The sequence below is a fragment of the Falco peregrinus genome, chromosome 10 (genome assembly GCF_023634155.1).
Source record: "Falco peregrinus isolate bFalPer1 chromosome 10, bFalPer1.pri, whole genome shotgun sequence".
Lineage (NCBI taxonomy): Eukaryota > Metazoa > Chordata > Aves > Falconiformes > Falconidae > Falco > Falco peregrinus.
This window is the reverse complement of record NC_073730.1, coordinates 16,809,506-16,824,205: the sequence shown is the minus strand read 5'-3', so window position 1 is coordinate 16,824,205 and position 14,700 is coordinate 16,809,506. Positions and strand designations below refer to the sequence as shown.

The window sequence follows — 14,700 nt, the reverse complement described above, 5'->3', positions numbered from 1 at the left end:
TGATTGCTGTAGTTTCTCGGAAATAATGCCTCATTCTTGGCATTATCCTTTCTATGTTAGCAACTACTGTTCTTGTCTCCAAGATCTGCTGCCAGGTTCCTGTGTTTATAGGAGGAAGAGACACAGTGATTATGGAAACAGAGGGTAGAATTAACTTGCATGTGATGGCAGGGGAGAAGAAAATCGGATGCTAACTACAAAGAAAACAGGCAAAAAACGAGTCCCCAGAAGAGGTGAGTCACCTGCCCACAGGGTTTCCAAGGGCTCCCTTTCCACCTGCAGAGCAAGCGCAGTGCCCTGGGGACAGGTGAGGAGGCACAAGGACCCGCTGGGGAAGGCATCGGAGCCAGCGGAGCCTGAGCCAACTGTCCACACCGGAGCAGGAGAGCACTGACCATTGCTGGGCAGCCCCAACAGGCCCCGCACCGCCACCTGCGTTGTCCCTTTCCAGCCGCAGTCTCCCAGGCAGGTACGAGACACGGCCCTCGCCAGCCTCTCACCCGGTGTAATCCTGGCAGGGACGTGGACCAAGGGTGCTGTTAGCCGTCTGTGAGCTCGTGGCTGGCCATCCGCCGCTTTTCACGCAAAACCCAAGGAAGAGTCCCCTCAGTATCGAGGTAACGGTACCGATCTCGCCTTTTCCATCCGAGGCTGGTACCAGCCTCTAAAGGATAATTTCACCTCAAATATTTTCAGCATTCATCAGCTTAAATAGTTACGCGCTTTTTTTGACTTCGAGTTGGAGAGGCGCTGCCACCCTCGGAAGGGTGCCGCCCCCGCAGCAGATGGGTGCCTCGGCCAGGCAGCGGCGCCGGGCGGTGCGGCTCAGCCCCAGGAGCGCCCGCGGGCCGGTGTCCGGTCCCCCGGCAGCAGTGCAGCCGGTGCGCGGGTAACGGGCAACAATCAGCAGCCAGACTCTGCTGCTGAAACAGCCGGCGCTGCCGTCCCAGTCGCGGCAGGCACCGACTGCGTACGATCGCGCTGCTCTTCGGTAAAAGAGCGGCCGGGCTGGGGCAGCGGGGCAGCCCGGCGCGGGCGGCGGCCGGCAGAGGGCGCCCCCCCTGCAGCAGCCGGGGCGCGGCGGGGCCGGGCCGGAAGGCCCCTCCCACCCCTCCGCAGGGAGGGCCCGCCCAGCCCGCGGGGAGGGCGGGGAGGCGGGGCGGGCCCGCCCGCCCCCCGGTAGGGGGCCCGCGGGGAGGGGCGGGGCCAGGAGGAGCGCCGCCGGCCCTTATTGGCGGAGGCCAGTTCTAGCCACGCTCCCCGCGAGACAGCGGGGTCGGCGCCGCTGCCCGCACCGCGGGGCTCCCGCGTCTCGTTGTGAGGCGGTCCCTTGGCGCCGGCGCTGGCGGGAAGGCGGGCGCCACCCGCGGCGACGAGCGCTGCCCCGGTTGTTTTCGTGACCGCGGCGGCCCGCCCTCTCGGCGTCTCCGCTGCGGGACTGTCCGTCGATCCCCGCCCCGCGTCTCTGCCGCCGCGTCGGGCGCGGAGCGGAGCGGCGGCTGGCACATGGCGCGCTGCGGCGGCGCTGCGCCGAAGGGTCCCGGCCCGGCGGCGGTGGAGCGGCAGCGGCTGCAGGAGGCGCTGGCCGAGCAGCTCCGGCAGGACCTCGGCAGGTAGGCGCGGGGCGGCGGGCGGGCGGCCGGGCCGGGCGCGGGGCCGGCGGTAACGGTACGCTCCCGTAGGCTGCTGGCGGAGGGGACGCGCTCCGACGTGACCATCCGGGTGGGCGACGCGGCGCTGCGGGCGCACCGGGCCGTGTTGCTGGCGCGGGCACCGCGCCTCTTCGCCGGGCTGTGCGGGGGGCCGCCCCGCCAGGTGCTGCTGCTGGACGGCGTGGGGCCCGCGGAGTTCCGGCGCTTCCTGCGGTGAGTGCGCGGCCGGGGCGGCTGGTGGCGGCGTCGCTCCCCTGGCCTTCCTTTCCCTTCTTGCCGGTATTAACACCTGCTTTAAAGCTTTCCCGTTCAAAGCAGCATCTTCACAGCCTGCCGGCAGCGTTTGCAAAGGTCTTACTTCCCTGTAACTTGCTTTCTTCTGCCTTGGTCCCTCTGCTGACAGCGCATGGGCCTACTCTTCCACCGTAGTGAGTTTGTTGTGGTATGTAAAGGCTTTGTAAGAGAACAAGAGAAAACGCAGCAAAAATCCCGAATGTATCCTTTAAAACCGTCTGTGCCTACTAATACACTCGTTAGGAAGATTACCTAGTGAAAACAGCAAAGAAAATCCACTCTGTCATGGTAAAAAAACCCAAGAAGTTATGGATTTGGAGACGTAGAAGGACTTCATCAAGCTCAATGAGGATGCGTCAAGTTAGAAGCTGTGCGATCATCGCGTAAATCCTAGTGACCTCTGGGCTAGGCCAAATGCAGCACAGTTTTCCCACGGAACTTGGATCCCTGAGCCAGGCGTGCCGTGCCGGCCGTGCAGTGTGTAGGCTGGCTGCTCCCCAGGGACTGGTGTAAGGGCCCACATGTGTTCCCATTGCCGGCTGTTAGCACATATTTGACATCTCGCTTGTCTTGCTCCAAACCTTAGGTGAGTACGGGAAGGGTGTTAGCTGGTGCCACCACCAACCTTGCAATCCTCCTTGCCTGTAAGTGCCTCTAATCCTCCTTTCAAAGAACTGAGAGCAGCGTTTGCTTTTCTCTAACAAAGCTGTGGTGGTGCCACCTACCTTCTATAAAACAGCTGCAATGTAATAGCCGGCACTTTGGGGCGTGGACAGGAGCAAAGTGGTAGGCTTCCGCGACTTCAGAGGAGTTCAGGATGTGCCAAGAAAAATGTATGTGCTTGCAGGTTACTGAGACTGTTGGTAAGAGGAGGGCAAGGATGCTGCAGTTCAAAGTTTAGTGCCTAAAATATAACCTAGGCTGACCTTTCCCTATTGGTTTCACTCATTCTCCTTACATTTGTAAATAAGGCAGCAGATGGCTAAAAATATGCATTCAGGGTATAGAAGTCATAGTAAGTATGAAAGAAAACTTTTTGAACTGCAGGTAATATCTAAAACGCAGAATCATTGTAGTGAAACAGGCTGATAAACTGGCATTTGTTCAGTTACTGTCAAAGTCTGCCCAGGAGCATAAGCAAACCAAGCAGTAAGCAACAAAACAGCATGGTTCACGCCTCGTATATTTCTTAACTCCATTATTACTTTGGTTTCATTAATTTGCTTCACATTCATGTGAGTGGTGGTACAGAGGACCAATGCAAAAGCACGATAATGCAAATTATTTTAAAATAATTATTCCAAATCCCAATTTCCAAATTAATTACTTATATACTGTTGTATCATTCCTTTGTTTTCCTAATGGTAAGCATTTAATATGTCTACAGTTCACTGATACTTGCTTTCAATTTTGTCTGTGTTTGCTGGAAGGCAAGTAATGATCTCTAGAGTCCTGCATGTTCTCCAGAAAGCATGGTATTGAAAAACACTTCTAAAATCAAAACAGCTCATCTAATTATAAACCTTTTATCTTTTCATTGTGAGTTTAGACTCTTCAAATTAAGCCTCCATATATTCTAAGCTATGGATTAAGTGCATTTTGCAAAATGGTTGGTTTTTCTTAGGGTAGTCTTCAGTGCTGTTTGATACTAAAGCTTTTGAATCCTCTAACCTAATACATTCTGTGAAAATTTGTGATACAAAATACAGTGGAGTTTGATGGTGGTGAACTGCTTTGGACCAAGGCAAGGAAGCAGCTTTGGTTGAAAAGAGCCTAATTTCATTGTTCAAACAATAACTTCTGCGAGTATCAGAAGTTGTTGAATCTCACTGGTTTCTCAGCATTAAGATGCAGATTAATTAGATCTTCACAAATCCAAAACAGTGCCTTAAATTACAGCTTGAGGTTTACTGGAAGCTAGCCTAGTTCTTGGAGCATCTGAATTGCATGATGAGTTGTAACAAAGACCTGTAGCTGCTGTTGAGCCCCCAAGAGAACATTGTAGTCTTCCCTCAAAAATCCTAGGATTTATGGTTATAAACACTGTTTGCTTGTAGAGTAGAAGTGGAATACTAGTATAGTATTGAAGAGTTCATCAGAGCTCTAAGAAAATCTCATTCCTTTTCCTGCTTGTATTCAGCTTCTATTTTTCCTTGGGGGTTTTGTGTTTTTTTTCTCACAAGCTATATCTGGCATGCATCTCAGTAAGACATACTTCCTTTGGGCCTCTGTCTCTCTTAATCAGGAGAGATGTGGGCTACATGTCACTTGTGTGCTGAAGGCTGTGCGGTTCCTTTTCCCAAACTCCCAAGTGTTTTTGAGCAGGATGGAGGACACTGTGAACTTCATGCTGATCTTTCTGCATAGTCTCAGCATGAAATAGATGAGCAGCTGAACGCTACTTTGTTTCCCTCCCTATACTTGCACTGTCTGAAGATACCAGCAAGGAAGTGCTGGTCACCAGGAAGTGCAGCATCCATACTTTAGACACCATTCACCCCACTTTTTTGCCTGATGAAGCTAATGTAATATTGACTGCCCTCCTGTAGCCTTCTGTCACTCTTCGTAATGCAGCTAGAAAAGGGTCAATAATTGCAAGCACATCAATGGCAGGAGATGACTGCTCAAGCAGGGTTCTGCAGTCTGCCTCAAGAAGAGGGAAACTTAGCATCTCTGAAGGACAACAGTTTGTCACAGATCATTAGATGATTAATATCTTGCCTGCTGAGAGGCAAACTGCTTTTTACTCTTTTAGTTGGAAAAAATACAGCTTTAGAAATAAAAACCTAGTTGTTATTGTCATTGTCTCCTAGTATATTATTAATGGGATCTGATTTAAGGAAGGACAGAGAAGGACCTAATGACAGTCAGATCCAGTTAAAAACCAATAACATGGATCAAATACAAAGGAATACAATTGCCATTGTGATATTTACTGCCACGGGAGTTAATTTGCACTACCAGTAGTTGATTCAAAGTAGACCAGCCAAGGCTTTGATTGTGTTATGTTTGTATAGTTCTGTATGAGGCAGCAGAAGGATGCTACGTCTAGCTTAAGTGCGGGCAAAAACATTCTTGAAGGTTAACTCCTAGACGGCACGATGACAGGAACATCTTTCTGTAGACTCTATGCACGTTTCCCTTGTAGAAAAAAAATCTTAGACTGTAGTAACTGCTATTAATACAACAGATACCCTATAGTATTGTTCCCGTTTCATCTGTTACTCAGTCACACCTCTTGTAATCTCGTTGTTGCTCGTTTCTGTCAGAATCTTTTCTGTGCGCAGGGGAAAAGAATCAAGCCAGGGATGGGTACCTGTTAAAATTACATGACATCAGTCTGGCACTACAGAAGATGATGGCTTAGCTCAACCTTCAGCTTAACCTTCTTTTGCACATGAGGTTTTCATAAAGCAGTTGCACCAAATAAAACACGTTTGTGAATATTTTTTTGTTAAATATAATACAATTTCCAGTTATATTTCCGTAACACTGGATTGCAAAGTAGCTAAAAAGGGAAACATTTCTTTAAGTTAGGCATGAGGTTATTCTTACTGATTACTAGGTAGTCATAGTCCCCATTGGATTCTGTCTGTTTTGGAGGAGGCAAACATGACTTCTGCTCATGTATGTTGAATTACTGTACACTTATGCCTCAGCAATCTTACCTTTGGTATCTAGGCTTATGCATTCCCCTCTAGTGGGTTATGACTGCACACCACTCTGTGTCAGAAGAATAGCATGCCTTCCATGTTCTTGAAATTTTGTGGTTTATAATACAGTTATTCTTATACGGTCCTTCCTTTTTATCGTCTCACCCCTCGTGCCTGTTGATATAGTGTACCTTACCATGCAAGGAGTATCTTCTCTGACTGATTCAGGTAACTTGAAAACAAGCTAACTGCAAAGTTCTTTCTGTGGCACTTGCAGGTGCGTTTTTTGGCTCCACAACTATTCTTTCCCTTGCATTAACACATAAGGGATTCAGCCATACAGCTGAAAAAAACTCCATCCCTTCCAAACCAAACAGAATTAACAAACCCCGACCTACAAATATGGGCAATATGGGAAATCTGATGTGCCTGTTAAATTTTGTGAAACAATAAATCCTGAATTGTGGACATTAAAATGCTCTGTAAAGGCTTATCTTCAGTGAACAGTGAAAACTGAGAAAGTTGAGTCCAAATTATTGTGAGCCAAAGCCTTTATTTCCCAAGTTAAGGGATTAAGGAATTTGAATTTGCTCCTCTGAATAGCTAGGCTGTTCTGATTTAATGGTTTTCATGCATACAACCATATTCTCTGGTCTGTGTTTGTCACTATAGCATCAATTTAGTTTGTTGTAGCTGTAAATGTGAGCTTACCTGGTCATTGAGAATAGTTAGACTTTGATAAGCAAGAAAGGAGGGAGGGAATTAAGTAAGATACCACATGAAGTCATATATCGTGTTGGGGGAAGAAAGCCTTCATTATAATGATTTGTTTCTTTCTATGAAAACAGGCTTTAAACACATGGCAGACAATGGCAACCTTATCTCCTTTCCCCATCCATAGAAACAATGAGTTGGTCTTTTTTTCTTACTGGGTTGTTGTTTTTTTTAACCTATGTTTGTATCTAATCTCAGTTTCTCAGAGGAAGTTGGGAAGCTAAATTGTCAAGTTGCAGTATGTTCAGTATGTGTGTGATAATAACATCTTGCTTTGGAAAACTGTATCTTAATGCCATGGATTTACACCCCAAGGAAAAAATAATTTCGATTTGTGAGAAATGGGTAGAAACCTTTCGCTGGGACCATGACTGCCTATGGACCAGGTTCTTCATCTTTTGAAATGCTTATCTTTCACAAGATACTGGAAAATTTAATCGGCACTTGTGTGAGGCAGCGAAGCAGCTGATGTTGCATCTCATGAGAAGAAATTTACTTAAATACTTGTGTCAAGGAATTAATGCAGTTAAAATAACAATCTTAGCTGCAAAAATCAAGCAGACAGTTCTTTTAGCAAATCTAAAGAGAAACGGAAGTATCTTAAATGATTCAGGTAAGTTGAAGTTGTGCATATGACATGCCTAACTTGCACTAACAAAGATTCACTGCTATAGGTATATTACTGAAAGATATTTGCAAGTCCACCAAGATTAAATGCAGTTCATGAGAGTATTTGCTGCAGTTGGGTTTGCTAAAGACATGAATGTATTAAAACCATGGGCAGGGAGTGAGTTCAGAGACCTTCTACATTCTCAGTGATATTTTTATTAACAAAAGTTAATATATCTTGTTTTTATTTTGGGGTTAAATTGTGATAACACAGAGCTTTGTTTAAGTAAAACTGTATAATATGGTATTTTATGTGTACAGAAGATATTTCAGTGCTAATCTAGTTGCTACAACATCCTTGTCTCTGGACTGGAGAGATATGGCTTTGATGGATGGACCACTCTGGATAAGGAATTGGCTGGATGGTTGCACTCAGAGTTGTGGTTAACGGCTCAATGTCTAAGTGGAGACCAGTGATGAGTGGCTTTCCTCAGGGGTCAGCATTGGGACAGGTGCTGTCTAACACCTTTGTCAGTGACATGGACAGTGGGGTTGAGTGCACCCTCAGCAAGTTTGCTGATGACACCCAGCTGTGCAGTGCAGTCAACACGCCGGAGGGCAGGGATGCCATCCAGGGTGACCTGGACAGCCTTGAGAGGTGGGCCTGTGCGAACCTCATGAAGTTCAACAAGGCCAAACGCAAGGTCCTGCACATGGGGTGGGGCAACCCGAAGCACAAATACAGGCTGGGCACAGAATGGATTGAGAGCAGCCCTGAGGAAGACTTGGGGGTGTTGGCTGAGATGAAGCTCAACATGACCCAACAATATGTGTTTGCAGCCCAGAAAGCCAAGCATACCCTGGGCTGCATCAAAAGAAGCATGGCCAGCTGGTCAAGGGAGGTGATTCTGCCCCTCTGATCTGCTCTCGTGAGACCCCACCTGCAGTACTCTATCCAGCTCTGCGGCCTCCAACGTAAGGAGGACATGGACCTGTTGGGGCAAGTCCATAGGCGGGCCACAAAGATGGTCAGAGGGCTGGAGCACCTCTGCTATGAAGACAGGCTGAGAGAGTTGGGCTTGTTCAGCCTGGAGAATAGAAGGCTCTGGGGAGACCTTACAGCTGCCTCCCAGTACCTAATGGGGACCTACAGGAAAGCTGGAGAGGGACTTTTTACAGGGGCATGAAGAGACAGGACAAGGGGGAATGGCTTCAAACTGAAAGAGGGTAGGTTTAGATTAGATACAAGGAAGAAATTCTTCACAAGGAGGGTGGTGAGGCACTGGAATGGTTTGCCTAGAGAAGCTGTGGATGCCTTATCCCTGGAAGTGTTCGGGGCCAGGCTGGATGGGGCTTTGAGCAACCTGGTCTAGTGGAAGATGTCCCTGCTCATGGCAAGGGATTTAGAACTAGATGATCTTTAACCCATACCATTCTATGATACTACAAAGTTCTGGTATGTGCTATATGAGGTTCCTAATAAAAAATAACATGCAGCAATCCATACAACTTGTAAATAAAAAATACATTTATTTTTTTGTCCGTTTTCATTAATTGTATTATCCCTTATGCTACCAGGTAAGTATCCTGTTTTGGGTATGTGTACTTGTCTCTCTGTTCTAAAGTTACCATAGTGTCTTTTTTTCAGGGCAGTTAAACTAATGCGCTGTCAAACAGCAGAATTTCACCTTTTCATATATGTTGGACTTTTGTGCGGACAGTTTCTTAATATCCGTAGTATTTATGATGGAGGAGTTTCTGATTTTCTGATAGACTTTAGCATTAACAATCAGTATGTGTTGCTAGCTGATAGGAAAAAAAAAATAAAGATAGAAAAAAAATATCCTCTACCCTGGCATTAATGGCTTTTGTTCAGGACTGCTTTGTAATCTTTTTACTGATGCTCTGCAAATCTGGGCATATATGCAATTTATCTATAACAACGTGTACAACATCCTGTCTGCTTAAATAGCTAAGAACTCAAAAGCACTTCTCTAATAGCATCAGTGATGTGTGTGTATGTGTCTGTATAACTTCAAGGAGAACATTTGTAAAGAGAAGATGGCAGGTAACTTTCCAGGTGTGCTCTCAGTGAAGAACTCTCACTCAGAGCAAGTGGAAGCTGCAGTAGGGAGCATTTGAAAGGTGGATGCCTAATTAGTTGAGTAGTTTTATTTGGTTAGCAACTTTGGGGACTATAGGAGAGGCTGTCCTAACAGCTTTCAGTGAAGTTTGGTGACAATGGTGGCATTTCCAGTGACTTTTGCTGTTCTTGGAAATAACAAAAATGGGTTCCTTGTGTTTTTGAGTATGGTATTTCATAAAAATAAAACCTGCCCTTTCCCACTTCCCTTCTTATTTGTGTTGTCTCCATGGTCATTAGTGGCATCAAAGATTTCTGTTTGGTATTTTTGTTAGTCTTGCAGACAGCGTGTGTGGCCTGCAGTAAGGAAATGTACCTTTTGACTTGAAGGACCAAAGAAGTGGATCATAATGTAAAATTCTTTTTTAACCCAAATATCGTCTTAGGAATTCTTTGTTAGCATGTTTTTTACATTTTTAGTGAGTGTTAAGCATGTCTTACTGATTCTAGTCTGTATGGCTTTGTGGCTGTTCCAAGAACAGAATCGCACGATTGCTCTTCTAATGACACTGTATGGTTTCCAAGACTGTGTGGAGTCGGCCTCATAGAGACCTCTAAGGCTGAGAACCTTCCCAAATAATTTAGCTTCGTTGATTTGGAATGAGAGGTTATGTAACTTCAGGACACCTTTAAAAACAACACAATGAATGAAATCTTTAGAACCACAAAAGTAAGTTTGGTTGTGCTACTTAGCATTTTCTTAGTATTTTGCAAACTACCCACAAAGTACATACTTTTCTTCAAAGAGCATTTTGAGATGTCCAAGTAGGCTATGTGTTGTTACAAAAACAAAGTAACTCCATACTGCTTGTATGTTCTACTAGGAAGCTGTTTGGTCATAGTGAGTACAAACTACTTCTATCCTGACCACCATTAGGGATACTGGAAGAACTGGAACATTTTTATGTTGCCTGTGACTGTTCAGATGACTATGAAAACTGCTTTCTTGTAAATACTTAACTCAGTTCAAAACTGGTCAAGCTCTAAGACCTCCTGATGATACCTCTATCTGATTTAAAAAATAAATTTGTAACTTTATAGAATTGTAATCTTTTGCACTTTAACTTGCTAAACTAAGGTATCACATCAAACAATGCCTGCTCAAGAGGTTTGGAATGGTAAAAACCATTCATATCATAATTCTGCAGTAGGCCTCTGTGTTTTAAAAAGATGGTTTTACATTATCACTAAAACATCTGAGCTCCAAGGTCCAAGCTATGCATTTTGCTGTGGATGAAAGATTTCCCTAGCTTTTATCTATGCAAGAAGGCACCATTTGATACTCCACAGAAATCAGTCTAGAAAGCCTTACTCTGCCTTTAGCAATAAGCCTATAAAATCAAGGGTGTTGTCAAGCAAACTTTGATATAATACATTCTAGAAAGCTGCAGTACATTCCATTCTAGAAAGAACATCTAATGGAGTTTAACTGAGATAAAGGGAATTTTCTAAAAGGTGTGCCACAGTCATTATTGCTGTCTGTGAAGCTGAATTATGGATGCCTCCATGAGTCTTTCAAAGTAGTAAATTAGAGTCTGCATTAAGCAGGATTCTTAATGTACAAATACTCTGCTGAATTTCTGGAAGTAATGAATCCAGGACTGTGGCTGGATTTTAAATGTTAACTGAAATAATGAAAGTTCCTTGACTTTTTACAGGAAGAAAACTTATTTCAAATAGAATAACTTTTTCTGATCTAGAACCACTTAGTTCTGGTTCAAGAACATGCCACTTGGTTTATTTACAGAGTTCCTAGTTGTGGTAAGGGTGCCATTTTTAATGACTTCAACCTAGTGATAATAAAATTGCATTCCTGAGGTTTCTTATGTGGATTATCTGAAAACAACATGAGGATCCCCAGATTGTTGCTTCATTGCCTTGTTTATCAGATTCCCCATGGATATGTTTTTCAGCAACTGGCAGAAAGTAAACAAAAAATATTTAAAAAATGAATTTATGGCAAAGCAAAGTATCTGTTGCTGCTAATTTTCTTTCTCCCTCAAAGTCAATTAGTACTGTCTTTACATGTTGAATATGCAATAGCTCCGCAGCAACGGAGAGGTGAATAAGTAAAGTTCCAGTGCAAATTTAACCTGACATGTTTTGAATGGCAATTCTCTTTCAACAACCCTTACTTGAGATCTTTCTGCAGTTCTTTGCATTCATTATGTATTACCAGTTTACTTTTGTAATTGTGGTATCTGCTTACATCTGGTGAAGCTGCAGGGATAAAGTGGGAATTGATTACATTTTGTCTAGTAGTGGCATTCTCTGTGTGAAGTGACCTTTCTTGGAAGATCTAATGTGCAGAAACAACGTGAAGACAAAACTTCAGAATACTGTGGAATTTTGAAATCTTTAGGTTAATTGGGTTTCTACTCTGAATTTCTGTTCTTGAGTCCTACTGCCACAGAGCTGTAAAACACAAGTGTTAAGTACTGAGCAGCATAGTGATGCGTGGAAGTCATGGTCTTGAATTTTCTAAAGAACTGCAAAATCTCCCTGCTCCAGCAAGCAGCCTTGTTCTGGTTCTTGTAATGTTCTTGGTAATATGGCATGTTATTACTTTCCTTTTCCTCATGCTATTGTTACACTGGGTTGGAAAGTACTGTAAATACGAAAAGCAAAACATGGTCAGGCCAAGTTCACAGGTTAGAAGTTTTGAAAGCACATATAGGTACAACAACCCTAAAAATCCACATAAAAAGGGTCCACCAACCCTACTGTAAAAATTTATTACTCCTGTCAAATGTTTTCCTGGCCCTTGATTTCCAAATCTAATAAAATATTAAAATTCCCACTCCCTACATTCTTGTTTCTTGTCATTCTCTCTCAGTAAGAATGTGTATCACACAGATTTAAAAAAAAAAATTCTACCTAACTCAATCTTTTAAATACAGGACTTAAGGAAGAAGACTTCTTTATATGTTTTCTCTGCCCTTCTAGAGGATAGTGTTCAAATAACATAGTCAAATTACATTGTTCCCAGTATTAACAATAAAAACTGCCATGGAATGAGTGACTAAATGCAGATCTGTAAGTACATCTGCTAAATCCAAAGTAACTAGCTCTTCTGTTAAACTTTGCTAACTTCATCTATGTGGTATGAAACCACTGATAAATCATGTTATCTGTTACATTGACTTCTTAAGGCTCCATTAAGTTGCTGGAGTGCAGTATCTATAAATAAGAGATCTTTGCAGTCACAGACTGTGGGCTTTGTTAGCATTTCCAGATCTTGAGCCAAAAATAAGCTGGTGAAACAGATGGGCAAGTGGGAAGCTGGAATTACTATATGGGCAAAGTGAAAGCTCTTGGGTAATCTTAACTGCAAATTTTCATGCTTTCAAGCACTTCCTTTGAAATTAAAATTTTTATATCTAATAACATTCATTTATGTCTCTATACCAGTCTTATGGTTTTGTACTTGTAACCTTGATGTTAGAAGGTTTTTATATTTTGGGGTTTGTAAATTTGATATTAAAGGACAATCAAATGCGTTTTCTTGGTCATACTAAGATTTCTAAATCAGTCGTTAGTGATACAGTTTGCTTATGCTTTTGCCAGTAGATGATTATAGTATTAATATATGAGCTATAAAAAGCAGGAAAAAGTTCCTTTAATTAAAAAAGCAAAGTGAGGGAAAGAAACCTTTGTTCCTTTTAACCTGATAACTACGTTTTATTTGTAGTGCTGGTTTATGCTTTTTCAATGCTTGACAAAGCAAGTTTGCCAGAGATACAGTTTTAAAAAGGGGTTTTTATTATTAAGCACTGTAGAGTCCAGCTTTGGTTTTCTGGTCATGAACTATGTTAGACAAATAAAAGTCAATTTTTATTTGTTTATTTTGATCAATTAAAAAAATACAGGAGTAATCTTGCTGTCAACTTCTAGGCTTGTATATTCATCTGATAAAAATCTTAAAGAAGCTGAGGAGCTGGCTATGATGAAAAAGGTATTGGAACCCAAATTAATAAAAGAAAACAACACTGCTACTCTTCAGAACACTCAAACAAATGTAAATTGTCTTGGAGCTGTTAAAAGAATACCTGTTGATCAGAATACTCCAAGTGGAGCTGTGCAGAAAGAAGATGATTGCTCATCTTGTATTGAAGAGGAAATTCCGGAAGTAGTTGTTGATGCGGAAAGCAACAAAGCCACTGAAGGTAGGTTTGGAATTATAGTTTTGTTTGTTCATTTTGGTTTTTTTTCTTTTAAATAATTATGCAAATACTTATACAGATGTAAAAATGTGGGCAAAGATTAAAGCTATTGTTATAACACAGTTTACGTGGATATTCCTTGCTACAGTCCACCTCGTTTTTTCATACTTCGAAGAAATGAATTGCTGCAGAAGTTTGGCAGAAGTACTTCCCAGCCAATGTTTAGCGTAATAAATCTGACAGGATTTGTCAGGCATCAGGCATGTTCATCTGCATTATGTCCTGTCTTTTTTTGTGTAATACAGCAAACTTGAGTACTCATCATGTAGGACTTCCACAGAGCAGAATCCCTCCATTACTCCTTGCCTTTTCTAGCAAATTACACTAGTTCCACTGCTGTTTTATGAGGATTTTGGAATCTTTCAGAATTGTCCCTGCTACAACTGTGAGTGAGATAAGTAACACAAGGAAATGTGTGACTGCATCTACACCAGAGGTGATGGCTGATACAGCTGTGTCAGTAAGATTGGATCAAGCAACGAATCTGTTCAGGCAGAAGCTTGTAGCACTACAATACCCTGAACTTCTTCAGAGTCTACTTTTCTTTAATGCAGAGGTACCACGTCTCTGTAGAAAAAATGAGCTGCCTACATAATCTTACAAAAGAGTAACTGTAGCACTTCTATAGGTATCAAATATGAAGCATTGGTCAAATTTCTGATATATCAAGTCAAAGTGAGAAATAATAGGCATGGTCTGGAAAAAGTTTCAAGAAAAATTCTAGCTTGAACATGCAATACTAAAAAATCTCATTATGTCAGATTCTTCTTTTAAAATCAAGTTGTCTGTGTGCTGTTGATAATCCAGTCTACACTGGACAGAGTGAAAATAGCTATTTCTCTCCATCTGCAGGTAATTCGAAACTAGAAGCTGCATCTGTGTTAGGAGAAGACTTAATGATGCTCTACAATAAGTGCTGTTGTCCAGATATTAATATTTGCATAGAAGGCAAAGATTTTCAAGCTCACAGGTACGTAAGTATTACAGTAAAGATTTTCAACCAAAATCCTTCTAGTATAAAATGCTGCTATATATCTATATATACTGTATATCTATAGTAAGTTATTGCTGGTGCTATTATCTAGCTGTGAACCATATAATAGCTTTTAGGTCTTATGTGAGAAGTGGCCATACTTTGTTACTAATGAAAATAATTTATCTCATTAGTAGCAACTATTGTGAAAACAATGGCATTTTAGCACTTCTAAGATTGCCATTGTAAACTGATATAATAAGTATACACTTATGTATAAATACTGTGTAGATTTTGTTTGCTAACCTTCTTTAAAATAATCTGTGCTGTCTGAAGAAAATGAAAAATCTGTTAATAAACTATTCAGCTATTAATGCTG

General features: G+C 42.6%; 1 protein-coding gene across 1 annotated transcript in view; it reads left to right on the top strand.

The window, feature by feature from the left end:
- Positions 1 to 1,267: 1,267 nt before the first annotated feature.
- Positions 1,268 to 14,700, top strand: part of BTBD8 (BTB domain containing 8) — a 38,074-nt gene continuing 24,641 nt past the window's right edge. The window contains exons 1-4 of the mRNA XM_055815358.1: positions 1,268 to 1,613; positions 1,683 to 1,865; positions 13,020 to 13,291; positions 14,201 to 14,318. Coding sequence (XP_055671333.1) covers positions 1,507 to 1,613; positions 1,683 to 1,865; positions 13,020 to 13,291; positions 14,201 to 14,318 — 680 coding nt within the window. The 5' untranslated portion in view covers positions 1,268 to 1,506. The remainder of the gene's footprint in view (positions 1,614 to 1,682; positions 1,866 to 13,019; positions 13,292 to 14,200; positions 14,319 to 14,700) is intronic.